Below are 16,042 nucleotides of genomic sequence, written 5' to 3'. Positions count from 1 at the left end.
GGCGTGTAGAGGATTAGTAAGGCGGAAGTCAGGGCGGCTATGAAGAGGATGTGGACTTGAAAGGCAGTTGGTCCACATGACATAGCTGCGGCGGTATGTTGATGTCTAGTAGAGAAGGCAGTGGACTTTTTAACCAACGGTCTTGGCAAGTGAGTAGAGATAAAGTGCACTGGTACCAATCTTTAAGAGCAGGGCTGGAGTGACCACAGAAGGATAAAGTTGATCAGCCATACAATGAAGCGATGAGAAAGGGTTCTTGAAGCCTCAGCATGGTTTCAACCTTATAAACAGTACATTTGCATGATGACTGAAACTAACACCACTGAGGGAACAATGGGCTGGGAGGTCAGTTCCTTGATCAGCGGACAGCTGGAGCTTAAGTGAAAACCCGAAGTGATCCCCGACACAAACAAAATAATATAGTGTACTCTTAAAGTGCCAGGATAATTGCCATGATTTATACATCGGGGAAACCAAACAACCTCTGGCTAAGTGGATGGCACAACACAGAAGAGCTACCTCGTCAGGCCAGAACTCTGCAGTCTATTCACACCTACAGGCCAGTGGACACTCTTTCAATGATGAGGATGTACACATCCTGGACAGGGAGGAACACTGGTTTGAGCGGGGAGTCATCGAGGAGGGGGCCCGAGGGTACATCTTTCACCATCTTACAATGGTGTGATTGCAGCTATTCCCCAACTCTCTGTGAATGGTACTCATGACCATTGATCAGTGGTGTTTGATCAATGAGCCTTGATCAGTGGTTGTTGTCATGAGAATTTGCATATTTTTTTTTTTTCTTCTTCTTCTTTTTCTTTACAGCCCCTATGATAGACCTTGATCTCCTTTCTCCCTCCCTGCTACCTTTGTGCCACATTCAAACCTTTTATCAATATACAGCACGTCTCGTCTTCCTCTCTTTCTCTCTTTTCATGTAGTTTAATTCCCCTATCTATTTGTGTTTCTTTCATCCCTTTTTGCTCTCAGCTCAGTTCCACACTCTTACCATAACAAAGTGAATAGTTTCTCCAGTTAAACCCAAAATTACCATGCAGGCTTGTTGACCGGCAAACTGTCAGAAAGAACATTATTTCAAGAACATACCCGTAAAAACAATTAAAAGTGTCGGAGTAAGGTGTGGGAAGTGACATTGCAGCTCTTCCCTTGTTACTTGTGTCTAAAGGAACATGACAACAGGCTCTCCAGTGATTTCTAGCCCTGTTTTGTTACTATTATATATTATGAAGAAACAAAGTATGTGTAGTAGTACTTATGTAGTTGATGTTTCTTTAAAGTTCTGTGTAACCTGTTATATTGTTTTTACTGTGTAGCCAATACAACACATTCATGTACTGCTGCGACAAAACAGCAGTTCTCCTATCCTCAAAGAAATATTAGTTTTATCAATATCTGTGAATACATGTGAGCAAGATTTTAAGGAAACTAGAAGATGAGTAACATCCTTGTTACGTCCTGTGTCATTCTGGCAAAAATGTCTAAGCATCTTGTTTGCTTATGTCAAAGGAACTTTTCATTTTGGTGGCAGCGACTTGTTCACTGACAAAAATGTAATGGATTTGAACTGCATACAGACTTTTTGGATGTTATATATAAAGTGTTGATTCAACAACTGCATTAGCTCAAAACGAATCTTCAGAATCTTCAAAAACATTGTGACCCAAGCCACTGAGGAAAAAGCAAGTAACTAAAATGTATTTATTTAACAAGAAGCTGAGATATATAGCCTGGAGCTTTTCCATTTAGTGCTCTGGATGTACATGTGAGAATGCTTATAACAAATTCATTTTTTTTTTTTTTTTCCTAAATGACATCAGAAACAGCAGTAAGCGACATTACGTGATGGCAGAGCTTCAGTTCATCCTTTGTCTTTTTTTTTTTTTTTTTTTTTTTTTTTTTTTAATAAATAGGACAGGGGGAATGAATGAGAGAAAGAAAGAAAACCAAAGGGGAGAAGAGACAGTGAGAAGGGGGGGGAAGAGAGAGAGAAAAAAAAAAAAAAGAACTCCTGGGTCACCTGTATGGAGAAAAAAAAAAAAAAACAAACAAAAAAAACAAACAGAGGAGACAGCAAACAACAAAGAGTAACATAATAATAGAGAAAACAAAGCACCATCACAATAAACTAGCTAGTCATAGATATCAATATTTACTAAATAATAAACGATATTGTGCAGCACGCAAGATAGACAGCGCACAGTGTGCTTTGAGGCAGCAGCCAAGAAAGCTTTAGTCCGCGTCTGTGAATACCCATGTGTGCATACCTGTGTGGATCAGCATGCTTGCATTCCAAAGGTTTCTCCATGTAATGATCTGCTAGGGAGTGTGGGGGGGCCACAGCCCCGTCCTCCAGGGTGTGAAGCGGGTATGGAGGAGATCAAAACTCCAGACATCCAGAGGCCCCCAGAACACAAGAGACCATGGAATTTGCATATTAATGATCAAGGAACCAGTCCATTGTTCCCTCAGTGGTACTAGTTTCAGTCATCATGCAAATGTGCTGTTTAAATGTACTGTTAAGGTTGGGGAAACCTGCAGTCAGCTGAGACTGAAGAAGTCACTTGGGTGAGTGACGAAACGTTTCTCCCACAAAACGCTACATCAAGATGAACAGAATCAACTTTTGGGGATTTACTTACCTGAATGATGATGCATCAAAACTCATAAGATAGAAAGGAGGGTGGAGGAATTGTCCGTTTCACTCACTGTTTGGTCTTATTTTACTTTTCGTTTACTTTTACTTTCACTAACTGTTTGATTAGGTTTATTGCTGTATTAGCAATTATATATATTATTATATATAATTATATATTAGGTATTGCTGTTTGGTTAGAGTCAGGAAAAGATTATAGTGTGGGTTACATACAAAAAAAGATTACACTCAGACCAAAAATCTCAAATAAATAATATAGTATATAAAATGTTATGCGCAGTATTGTCATCTAAATACAGTTGATCTTGTCGCTTATCAGCTGTGAAACAATACATAAGAGAAACCTACCTTTATACTAAAATTTGAAACCACTGTGATATACTATATAATAATACAAACAATTACAATAACTAGTAAAAACACTCAATTTAATAACATATCAGCTATAAGGTACTAATCAACATAGCAAAAAAAAAAAAAAAAATCAAAATTTGGGAAAATGCTGACTACTTGGACATCTTGTTGTCTCTGCATGTGTGCTATCCTCAGTTTATTGAATTTCTCAGCGGGAGCGTCATGTTAGAAGCGTCTGTTTCTTACAGATTACTTTTAATTATCATGTTCTGAGCTCTGCATCCAATGGAGAACTTAATCAAGCACAGGAAGGAAAAACAGCCAGCCATATGTCTCTGTGTTGACACAATTTATGACAATATTCGTGCAAGGATATAAATGGTGCTTCTTCAGTTGTCAATTAGTTAAAGGATAACTCTTAATAGTCACATGTATTAAATATTAATAGCAGAGATTTTATAGTGTCTCAGTACATTATAATAATAATGATATCATTACGTGGGACAGCTATATTAAACACTTTGTTGAATGTGTCTTATAATGAGCACACTGTGCAAGAGGGCTCATTATTGAACTTTATTTCAAAATACTTAAAGTAGCACTGACTAATACTGGGGCCAGACTCTTTAACTAATAAGAATTACACTGACTGGAAATGAATAGATTATATTTGAGCTCTATCACTGCAAAAACTACAGGCATTCATTCAGTATGACTCACATGTGATTGTTTAAGAATGATGTCGAGTCTGTTTGTGTATTAAAACACTGCCATCTAGTGAACATTTAATCAAACTGCATGATAATTATTATTTTTTGTCACAACGTGAACTGCAGTTTATATTTTATATAGCATCTTTTGTCATTGCACAACCATATTTACCAGCCAAGGCAAACACTGTATACACATGCATAAGTATGAATGTGGCTTACTAAAAAACATGGGATGTATACCTATGCATTGGTGTGGGTGTAATTACAGTTGAACAAGAGGAAATTCATTGAATTAACAGCCACACTTGCACACTACCACCAAATGGCCTAAACTCTGGACCTGACAGGCAGGATTATTTTGGCTCCACAGACACAACACCAAACTAAACCATGTCTGCAGTTCCTTTGTTGAGGCCTCATGCTGGAAACACTTTATGCACACTCAGGCTTAGTGCATACTTTGGTTTAATGAGTAAGCTTGCACGGCTGACAAATTTTTGCAAAAGTGCAAATGTGGGGTGGTACACCTATCAGATTAGCTAAAGTTACCTGGTTTTGAAATTGAATGAAGTTAAATTTTAATAGTATCTGAAAGGTTACAGGCAGCATATTTGCTCATGTACACTTTGTAAAATTCATAAGGGCAACAAGACTCTTACCTGGTCTGTTCACATAATGTGCAAGTGCCGTTTATTAGAAAATTAAATAAAAAACCTTTTGGACTCATCTATGAAGATCAAGGACAGATCAGCAGCAGTTCTTTCAGCTTTTAGAATTAGGAAGGAGTGCTAAAAGTGGAAAACTGATATAACAATCAAATAGATGAACTTACCCATAGTAAGTTAGATAAAAAAGACATATTTTTATCTTTAGGTGAGGTTGTGCTAATTGGTAGTAGATGTTTTATTAACACAGGCAGAGCTAATCTGGGACACTTATGCAACATGTAGGTGTGCTGTTCTTTGTTGTGTTTCAGTTCACACTAATAAAGGATGTGCGCATGTGGACAAGTGTTACTCTAGAGCCTGACAGATAATCTATAAACTGTGGGTACACACAGATTGCTCTGATACCCTGTCTTGCTGCATGCACAGATTTCTCAGTGTGCCTATGCTTTTGGGAAGGGCTTTAAAAATACATAACTCATAACAATAAATATATTATAGGGTAATATTTCACCGTGGGCCATGGTATGTTATCTAGGTGACAGTGATTTACTAATTACTTTGGTACTGAGCTGTTTAAACATTTCTTAATGCACATAAATTACATTAAGTTAAGAAATAGGTTATTAAACCTGTATTTTACCATTATTTCATTATACACAGCATATGTATGGATGACAGGTATGGAAATATCGGAGAGAAAAGGTTTGTCCTCGAGCGGAAAAAATAATTCAAGAGATACAGCGGAATAGTATAAAATATAGATGCATTTATTACAGACGAGAGATGAGCCAATAGGTTTACAGCGAGTGTGAAGTTTAACCTTGCATAGAGGGTTTTCTTTATGCATTCACCCAAAATAGGGTGAAACTCAGTGGCCTTCTACATTATTGACATTCAGCTGGTCTCTCCTTGAAGCCTTTTGCAGATGCAAAATAGAAAAAATTGGGTCTAACATAATACAGGGGTCAACTCAAAAACTCTCTAAAAGTTGAGACAAATTATGTAAATGCACACAGGCTACATTCCAGTGTGTTTAATTCCTGGCCCTACTGGACTGGTGGGCATAAAGAGAAGTGCTGCAGACTGTGGTTCCATAAAATTCACTTTTTTTTTCACTTCCTATATGACAATAGCAGTAAAGCATATACGCAAGGCCTTTACCATGTAGGTGAGTTAAGGCAAAGTGGAAATAAGGGGCAATTTGACTGTACTTTTTATGACTTTTATCACATTATAGGTCTTGATTATTGATTATTATTGTTATTTCATATTATTATTATTACATCTTGGTTATGTGACTTGCCACATACTATACTTTTTTTGTTTTTTTAAACTGGAGAGAATGATCTGGTAACATACCATAAAAAAGAACTGATATGCTTAAAAGCACCATATGAGTTCTTGTCCATTTCCTTACAACAGATTACCTGAGTGGAACTTTGACTCTTTCATGTAATTTTTTTTCTTTTTACAAGCAGTGTTTGAAATCCAATCTCTGCAGTACACTTCCGGTTAAGAAGGTCAGGCCTACAAAACTTCCTTGTATTAAACGTTAATGCTACAGAGCACTTCCTGAACTTTTAAAACTCTCCAAATCCTGGAAAAAAAAAGTTAAGAGCAACAAACACACATGGCTCAGTTTCCTTGTTTGACGGCAGTCCTCGCTGAGATTAGCTTTGGCCTTAACGAAATATCAGTCATCTGGAATGGCTTCGTCCATCCATTTCATGTATGCCAAGCTGCCGTCATCTACTGCAAGACTGAGGACTTCTGGGTTCCCGTAGGGATGTATAGACCTAAAGGCACGCAAAGAACGTGTTCGTATAAACTCAAATCTGTATAAAGTGGTTCTTGATTCAATTTCTTCCCATCACCTAGGACTAAAAGCACTGCAGTGCTTTAAAAGCCTCACAATGCTGACAGTACACTGAAGATGTGTGCATATATTGCAATTATGCAGTGTTTTTAACGCTCTAATACTGAATAGCCCGAAAACGTGAATTGTCATGTAGAATGAGCCAATCTCTAATTATAAATAGTGTGAAATATTGATGCAGAATTGCAGAAGCTGACAAGAAAAACCTCATTATCTATTACTTCTAGTTTTTTGTCCAAACATGAAAGTATCAGTGTTTGAATGTGAACGTTTGAACTGAAAATAATGTTCAGACTGAAGCCACGAACCTGGCTTTTTTCTCCCTTTAATAACTCTTCTTCACAGAGCACAAGGCACAGTGTCCAGTGTGAATTTGACAACGTGACAAGCTTACCTCACGTAGTCCACCACCTTCTGGATCCTGGAAGTCTTTGTTTTCACCAGCTGCAACAACAAACACATCTCATCTCACCAGTCTTGTATTTCGACATGCCTGAGTGCATGCTGATCACAGAAGGAATTGTCTCCGAGAGCTTACCATCAGGATTTCATTTGCATCCTGGATTTCTCCTTTCCAATAGAACCTAAAATGACAGAAAGTATTGGAACTGAAGCACTGCAGGGCTACTGACTGGAAAGTACAAGCAGACAAATGGAGCCTTCAAATTTAACAAAATAAGAGCTTTCATGCAAAGAACTAATAATAGTTTATTACACCCTACAGTGGCTGTCGGACTGTTCTTGATATGCTCCTGTGGTGTCAGGTGCAAAACCCCCTCTTTGTTTAAAAAGTGGTTTTAAAGCACAGGAATGTCAACAAGTTTTATGCTGACATTTAAGATACGAAGATAACCGAAAGCTCACGGCATACCTGCAATAACACACCACGCCAAGTCCAAGCCAAACCTGTATTTTCACCTCTATTTTGTAAACAGGTGTTAACACTGACATTTCTATTCAGTTACTCTTATTTGTCCAAAGTTCAGCTTCCTCCCCCTGCCCCCAACCTAATCGCCCCCCACCCCCCGCCTTTGTGCTGTTATGCATTGACAGGAAAGCTAATCCATGCATGCAAAAACACGCCTACTTTGAAGGCTAACTGCCATTCAAGTTTCCAGTAGCCTTCCAATAAGGCTAAACAAATAAATTCAGGTGAAGCCCATTTGCTTTGTGGTTTGTGAAGAAAACAGCTTCCCCTTTGTGAACAAAGAAGCATGTGCATTCATTGTATTTATGAGCGCATACATGTGATGGACACGGTAACTAAGGGGAGCTTTTGTGATTGTGTGCCGCCTGGGTAGAGAGGCGTTTCAAAAATGGAGGTCAGGTGTAATTTACATTGTGGAGGTCTTGGAGAGAATGTTAACGCTGGCCGCCAACCGCCTTTCCATGATTGCCCTGGAAGAAAAAAACGAAAGAGAGAATGGCGAGAACGGTTGGATGTATTGGTGGAAATGAAATGAAGGGGGCTAAGAGGGAAAAGAGAAAAAAAAATCAAACACAAGCCAACAGCTGTTTGTCTATTAAAACTGGGCCCTTCATTGTCAAGACTCACGAAGCAAGCTGAAGGGGAAGGACATCTGATGGGAATTCAAGAAAAGAAAAAAAGACGGTAAACTAAATTTTATTACCACCTTTGCATTGCCCCCCTTCCCTGAGCGAGGAGCTGTGAAGGAGGTGATTTACATATATGGAAAGCGCACTGTGGCTATTTTCCTTGACACGTGGTTAATAGATGGAATCTCATCTGCATGCAGCTAAAATGCCAACAAAGGGAGATGAGAGTGCAAACACAGTGCTCTGCTCCACTTGTTGGTTTGACAGAATTGTATCTCTTCTCCGAGCAGAAAAGGCAAACTTATGTCAGGGGAAATCACTTCAGTCACTTCAAATCTTTCACAAACCACAAGTCACACGCCAAAAAGGAGATGAGCATCAATACTCAGTTATTTTATTCTTTTTACAATTAGAAAAGTATTTTTCTTAAATCAGATGGGAAGATTGGAAAGGCTCTGTTTAATAAATGTGAAGCTATTTGGAACTTCTTGTTGACTGGCAGCAAATGAAACTTCTGTTGTTGCACAGTTTTATAAAAACTAAACAAAACTAATAATTAAACAAGAAAATGTGAGCAAAAGTGCTAATTAATAAGTGTTAGAGGTGTTTCCAATTTCTTAGCTAACTGGCTGCTGGCACTTTTATAATTACTGCGCACGCCAAACAAGGGTGATAATAATGTTTTCAGCTGAACAAGAAAAGGCATAAATATTCTTTCACTCTGTGGAAACACTGAAAAAAACAAAACAAAAAAAAAACGGTGTATGACACCTTAGGAGACTGCAAAATGCAATGCAAGTGTTTGAAAAGACAAAAAAAAAAAAAAGCACCATACCTGCCAACGTCCTTTGCTGTTTGCTCATTGGGAGTGTTGATGACAAGGACAGAGTAGTGCCCTGGTACATAGCTCCCTGTGCATACAGAATGAAGCTGGACCCCAATGGACCACAGCCCGGGGAACAGGCACGCCAGCAGGATCAAGAACTAGAAGGGGATTTGTGAGTGCAATAGGACAGGGCTGTCAAATGCTGACATCTCAAGACACTGCAAGAGCTGGGTAATGTTTATAAAGCCTGTCTATAATTATTATCACATTTAGATGTCAAACTTCTTTTTTTCCCTCTTTTTTTATGCTGGGATGAAGGAAACTTATAACTCAATTTAATTATCCACTGGCCTCTGTAGGGATTGCCATGTTTGGATTGGATTCAGTATTTATCCTCTTATTATTTGGCACTGTCTGTCACAGATAAATTAGTATTGGACTTGGCTTGGATACAGTGACCAATTTATAAGCTGCCCTACTTCTCCGTATAGCGCTGCTTCACAGCCCGGCACAGATGCACGTAAAATCCTCCACCTCCCCCCAAACAAGTCATTGTAAAGCAGGCAGTTTTTTTTTTTTTTTATAATTTTAAATTAGCGGCCAACATTAAAGCACCAGCTGTCACCAGGGCAAGTCACAACTTTTACGAGACTTTTCGAAAACAGAAACGTTCATGTAATTCCACAAAAACAGTATCTCACCAAACACGACACGAGCAGTACGGAGCGAAAGCTCAAGACGACCTCTTTATAGCATCGCTGGAAGAGCCACTCCATCCTGCGGGCTCTGACTAATATCCTCCTCCGGAGACCGGCCAGTTTAGACAGTGCAGGGGGGACTAACTGTGCTGAACTTCGCCCATTTAAACCGCTAACACTTTCACTCGTTGTAACTAGTGTTACGACATTATTTTTTAGAACTTTGTCAGTCCTGTTTAATACGAGTTTAGTGAGTGAAAACACGCTAAATACTTGCTAACGTTAAATAAGAAGGGTATACAGTAAAGTTGACAGGTAGGTTGAATGGAGAAATACAGTGACGAATCTCTGCCCCTTTCCATTGGTTGCCTATGACTTCCTGCCACGCCGGCGACCAATAAAATTGCTAGTTCACGTCCAGTGCGCTGCCTCCGGGCCTGGAGCATAATCGGCTTTATCTTGCTAGATAAACACGTCTCCCATGGATTTTACTTAAAACACTATGATAAATCCATAAATCTTTACTTTGATTTATTTCAAGCTGAAATAGAAAAATAAAGTCCTTTTGTCAGAAGACCTTTTTTCTTATTTAATCTCCTATAATGCCCTCTTATCCACAACCCCCGAAAATATATGACGTTTTATATACATCAAGCTTATAGGCTTGTTTTTATATTACCCTATCCATTTAGGGACATATTGACTTAGTTTACTATTTATTTGTCAGGCACCATGCACAAAATCACTGATCTCGCAGGACAAAAGATGACTTGTTAAAATAAAAGTACATATTCAAGATGTGTAACAAAGTCAACTATGCACAAGTATTCAAAAACAAAACAAAACAAAAACAAAAAAAACTCCAAAAAACAATCACCCACAAAGTCTGCAGAGCTGTGAAAAACCTGTTCTATTACTTCCTGATTTCATAGTTGTTGTTCTTTAGTCCCACTTGTACCTTTCAGCTCATCAAACAAATCTGAATGTTAAGATATAATGAGTTTATAAGTGCAGTTTTTAAAATTATTATTTCATGTATTAGGGGAAAACCTACCTTACCTTTGCGTGGAAAAAATACCCCCCTTTATTGTCTAAAGGCCAAGAAAAATGCCCCGCACATTTACTTTCCCAAGTGGAGCTTTACGCCTTTTGCTATACCCCTCCACTTGATAGTCATAGTTTATTAGATTTTTATTAGGGGTTTTATTTTATTTTTAGTTATTATAATCATAACAGACAGAACTGGGGACTGGAAAGAGTAAGAAAAGGGAAAGAAACATTTAGAAAGAAAGTTAACAGAAGGAGAGGGAGAGAAAAATAGAGAAGAGGGATAGAGAGAGGAAAGACTGAAAATCTGAATCACCAACTGCTGAAAAGAAAACAGCAAACAAAAACAAAACAAAAACAACACAGCAGGGAAACCACAGCAACAAACAACATATGCAAAAGGAACAGTGAGTAATAAATATATTGAATGTTACTGAGCAGCACACAGTACCAGGATTACATGATATGTTTAGAGGCAGCAGCCTCTAAAGAGCGCCTGTGCATACCTGTTTGTACATCTGTTTGCACACCTGTGTGTGCTTGTATTCATAGGATTTTTTCATGTAAATGTATAATAGTGAGTGTAGGGAGCTAGATCTGGCTCCCAGACATCCAGAGGCACGAGAGCCCAAGGAGGATCATTGCAGGGACAATTGTGCCACCCACCAAGAGCTGAGGGGTACCTTCTGCACCCAGCAGCCACGGTGTAGAAGACACAGGGGCTGCAGCCCCGAACCCGCAGCCTGCCACAATCTCAAGAAACTCAAATCATTGACCTCTATTGGTCTGGACAGGGTTATAAAGCTATTTCTATGGCGTTGGGACTCCAGTGAACCGTGGTGAAAGTCATTATTCACAAATCTTAGAACAGTGGTGAAACTTCCCAGGAGTGGCTGGCATATTAAAATTACTCCAGAGTTCCAAGATGAAAACCTCTGCTGACAAAGGCTCATCTCACGTTTGCCAAAAAAATCTTGATAATCCCCAGGACTTTTGGGAAAATATCCTGTGGACTAAAGATTTCTGCTTTGTTAGCTAGGCTACCTGCTGTAATTAATGAAAAAATAATGGCTAAAATGATGGTTTTGGAGTGACCTTGTCAGACTGAAATCCAATTGAGATTCTTTAGCAGGACCTTAAACAGATCGTTCATGCTCAAAAAGCCTCCATTGTAGCTGGATAAAAACCATTCTGCAAGTAGGAATTGGCCAGAGTTCCTCCACAGCGAAAGCCTCATTGCCAGATATCGCAAATACTTGATTGCAGTTCTTGCTGCTAAGGGTGGCACAACCAGTCATTAGGTTTAGGAGACAATTACTTTTTCGACACAGAGCCGAGTAAGGTTTGCATAGCTTTTTCTTCTTAATAAATGAAATGATCATTTAAAAACTGCATTTTGTATTGACTCACTTTATCTCTGTGTAATATTAAAGTAGTTTGTTAATTAGTGTGACAAATATGCAAAAAACAAACAAGCAGATTTTCGTAGCATTGTATAAACATCCTTACTGAGCATCAACTATCCTGGCATAGTGTTGAGAAAAGATAAAAAAAAGTAAGGATCTTTACATGACAACTCTGTCATTCAGTTTGTTTTCTGATTAAGCCCTTGCCTTGTATTATCTTGTAAAATATGATACATTTTGCAACATATTTTGCATCATAAACTGTGCAATAATATGTCATGTAAAGTTGTTGACTATAGAGTACCTTGATTTGTGGCAACACTGAAATGCTGCTCGAACAAATATCACTGTGAGTGCTTTTCATAAACAAAACTGTTAAAGACATATCATGAAAGTGCTGCGTGATTGTCTGAAGAAGGCTCTTTAAGTTCTCGGCTACAGTAGAAAAGTGATCTATAAGTACCAGCATATTTACTGTTTACCTTAAACTGCTCTGTTTAGGTTCTCTACATTATCACCTGCCAATGGTGCAAACTGAACATTTGGTTGCCATAGTGCTTTTCTACATGCATGTGGTTAAAAAAGGTCAGACGAGGTTAAATCTTCAGCAACACTTGCAGCATAAAGAACAACTTTCCTCCTCGACTGACGCATTTCGGCTTATCATCGCAGACCATATGATGACTCTGAATCCTGTCAAGCATTAAAGTTTTTCTCTATACTGCAAGTGCTGCTACAGCTTAACCTCTTCAGAGTTTTTTTTTCATGCACCTTGAAAGGAGATGAAGTTCTGCCAAAAAACCTCTACTAACAAAAAACAAAACAAAAAACACAACCAAGAAACATCTTGGTTCCCATTCCTAATACCTAGAAGTTTTACGGCTGATTTAAAAATAAAATCAATATGACAACAAACTGTCCACATATAATATTAATAAGGCAGTAAAAAACAATAAAACCATCAGCATCACACCTCTAAACAACCCCCTGCACTCAACTTTAAAGAATCGAAACTAGTGCTCAGATGTTAAAATGCCAAAGACACCTTTAAGGCAAATACTTTTTCTTTTTTTGGATAGAAGGTATAGAAGGATAGGAAATGCAGTAGTGAGCCACAGGTTGGGTTTGGACCCAGGCCACTGTGTTCCAGCCACGGGATTGTGTTTGTGGAGCTAAACGAGCACCAACAAATGCTTTTTAATGTATAAAGTATACCAGCAGCCTGACAGTCTGTTGCGTTCAGTGGCATGTGGTGATAAACAAGCACATTTATTTCACATTGCACATTTTCATCTTCTTAGAAAATAATCAGTACTTACAAAACACAGACACAAACAAAAATGCTGTGCCAAAGAAATCCTAATCTTACATTTTTGTGACTCACTCACACGCAGACATGCAGACGGGGATACGGGTACCGCGCGGCTTCACAGAATATGCGAGTGAGCAACGCCTCACATAACATATGCAGAAAACAAGGGGGGAAAAAAAACTTCAGTTGGCATGTGAAACTGCCAAGTCTGGTGGAAACAGTTTATAAATAGAAAAAACAGAAAGGAAATTACGTCTGCATGACACTAAATTTGTCTGCGGGGCATAAATTTAATATTAGGCCCTGACAAGATGCCGCTGATACAAATCAGTAAAAAGATTTATATACTTTTTTTCCCAAAAAAAGAAAAAGAGAAAAAGAAGCAGTTTTGTACAGGATGCCCACATGGGGGAGTTGTGGATTCATGCATCTACAGGGTCCTTGTCGCCTCCTCTACTTCCACTGTGAATAAATCAAATGCAGAGCGCTCATTTAGCTTGTATAAAACTCTCGACTAAAATGAAATGTAAATGTTCCAACACATGACTCATCTCATTCCCACCCCAGCTTTTTTTTTCTTTGACCTCTCCCACTGCTGGCTTGTGTATTTTGTTTTGCTCATCCCCGCCACTCCACCCAACCCTTTCAATTCCTCCATCGGACAAGCACAGATCAGAGCTTGAACAGCAGGGGGCGCCACAAGAGACAACGCCTCAGAACAAACCAATTTATTTCCCCGAAGCTCACGCAGGCTTCATTTGAGAGCCCATGAGAGAGCTCCAATAGAGCCACTTAAGCCACTGTTCCCCAACATGAATGAAAGAAAGCAACCAAAATAGAGCGAGATAGAGGAAGAAAGCTGAGGAGCTGGCCGAAGAGGCGTTTGATCTGCTTGTTCTAGGGCGTCACTCAAAGCCCTCCCCCCGGAGAAGCGTAGAGGCCTATTTGTCCCTTAGAAGTCTAATGTGAAAAATAAGATAAATTTTTATTTCTGTCCGTGCTTCTTGACTGTTTGTATGTAATGAGGCCACAAGGTCCACGGTACAAGAGCGAAGAGAGGGGGGGGGGAAAGAAGGAGGAAAAAAAAGCACAGAAGGACGTGGCAACGGGTGCCATTTCTAATTTGCCATTAAACTGAATCGCTGAAAGAAAACAAATTATAGCCACAAGAACTGGAGAGTTTAGGAGAGAGAGAGAACAGATAACTCTGTGTGAACAAGGAAACAGGGGTCACGGAAAATGAAAACTACAGAGCTACAGTTCCAAGAATTCTGCAGCCTGTGTCTGCTGTTGTCTTCTTCCCTGTGTGGCAGTGCCATTACAGCATTGATTGAGGGTGGGAGGGGGTAGAGGTAGGGAACAGGCAGACAAAGAAACTGGACACACTACTGGACACTCAAAGGTCAGATAGGTCCTAATTGTTGGACTTTCTAGGCTGTGATTACCTAGGCTGGTCCTCCCAAAGAGGTTAATTAAAGAAGTCACAGGGGCTGGAGCAGGGAAGTGTCTCTATCACTGCTGCAAACCCCGGAGACCCCTCCATCCTCTCAGAGAGACATGGCTATCCGTCACAGCTGATTTCTGGGCTGCCTTGGCTCCTGCTGGTTCTACAGAAATCCCAGAGTGGCTGAAAACACAGGAGTGCATAGCGGCGCCACAACACTGACAAGCAGCAAAAAAGAAAAAAAAAAGAAAAAAGAAGACATCCCCTGCTGAAGTCCCTCAGGTAATGAAACCCATCCTCTCTCAAGGATCAGAAAAACACCATATCTTGTCATCTTTTGCCTATTCTCTCCCTTCTCTTTTGCCCCCTATGTCACAACCGGTGCAACACACAAAGCCCATTCCTCAGAAAACTGAACTGTCACATTATATATTTCTTCTGCACTTGTCAAAAATCTTGCAAAAAGAAAACCCAGAGCTTTTTTAGTTTTTTTTTTTTTTTTATATCTGTAGAGCAACATAGCCACATTTTTCCAGATCCAGAGCCTGAATTTAAGCTCGGTGCTTTTCAGTGAGCAGAATGAAGGGAAGATTAAAAAAATAGAAGAGACAAGAGAGAGATGTGCAGCAGTTTTGCTTCTTTTGGTTTGAGAGAGGACAAAGTGCCCTGGAGCAGTTTTACAGGGAAAAAAAAGAAAAGTTAAACAATATAATTCTGTTCTTGCAGAGTTCACCTGCAGTGACGGCGACGGGCTTAAATCACATCACTCTCGTTTGGTCGACAGGGTGAAACCTTTTTGAGAGCAGGCGGCCACCTCCGCCACAGAAAGACCCGGGCTTCCTTATTACACTTTCTTCACCGAGCCGTCTGCAGCATAACCGTTCCTTGTGCTGACGCAGGTAGAATGAGCTCATTCCCCCTCTCCATTCACAGGCTGAGTGCACCAAAATTCAGAGAAGGGAGAAGGCATAATAAGTTCAGGCTCCAAGTTAGTGTAGCTGCAGGCAATAACATGTGGACTTAAAGGGCTGTGTGCATGTGTGAAAGGAGGCTACAACTGCAACAGAAAAAAGAGGAAAAACCTAGTTCACTAATCCTTAAGTGTACTTTAAATATTTTTCCACGGCGGTTGCAGTGATTGATGATATCTGAATTTGAAATCATGAATTGAAATCTATAATGATTTTGGTGGGGATTTTGAAACAGGGGTTTATACTTCTCGTGTCTCCATCACTGCACATAATAAGTATTTCCTGCAAAAAATGTTTAAAGGTTCCTGTCTGCAAAATATCTGCCTGCAAAGGCAAGGTCACTTGGAAAAAAACATGCTGCTTAAAAAAAGAAAAGAAAAAATCAATACACTCATTGACGCACCATCCAGTGCAGATCTAACTTTGAGCTTTGTGTGTAGTCAAGCTGGAAGTGCATGTGTGTGAGAGAGACGCTATGTTATGGAAATGCTGGAAT

At 39.4% G+C, this 16,042-nt stretch overlaps 1 protein-coding gene across 2 annotated transcripts; it reads right to left on the bottom strand.

Moving 5' to 3' along the window:
- Window positions 1-5,155: 5,155 nt before the first annotated feature.
- On the bottom strand, window positions 5,156-9,633 carry LOC146706115 (protein CutA homolog). Of its 2 annotated transcripts, XM_085464134.1 has the most exons (6): window positions 9,370-9,633; window positions 8,678-8,826; window positions 7,624-7,683; window positions 6,824-6,869; window positions 6,680-6,729; window positions 5,156-6,205 (listed from the first exon to the last, which is right to left on the bottom strand). In XM_085464134.1, the coding sequence occupies exons 1-6, from the start codon at window positions 9,442-9,444 to the stop codon at window positions 6,103-6,105; spliced, it is 483 nt and encodes a 160-aa protein (XP_085320260.1). In that variant the 5' UTR covers window positions 9,445-9,633; the 3' UTR covers window positions 5,156-6,102. The 2 variants fall into 2 exon arrangements, with proteins under 2 accessions (XP_085320260.1, XP_085320258.1); XM_085464132.1 differs by lacking the exon at window positions 7,624-7,683 and having other exon boundaries at window positions 9,370-9,500.
- Between the last annotated feature and the right edge of the window lie 6,409 nt (window positions 9,634-16,042).

This window comes from Copadichromis virginalis, linkage group LG7, assembly GCF_057382275.1.
Source record: "Copadichromis virginalis isolate Kocher_CV1m ecotype Utaka linkage group LG7, C_Virginalis_male_GT1.1, whole genome shotgun sequence".
In the NCBI taxonomy this organism is placed as follows: Eukaryota; Metazoa; Chordata; class Actinopteri; order Cichliformes; family Cichlidae; genus Copadichromis; species Copadichromis virginalis.
This window is presented reverse-complemented; position numbering and strand designations above follow the sequence as displayed.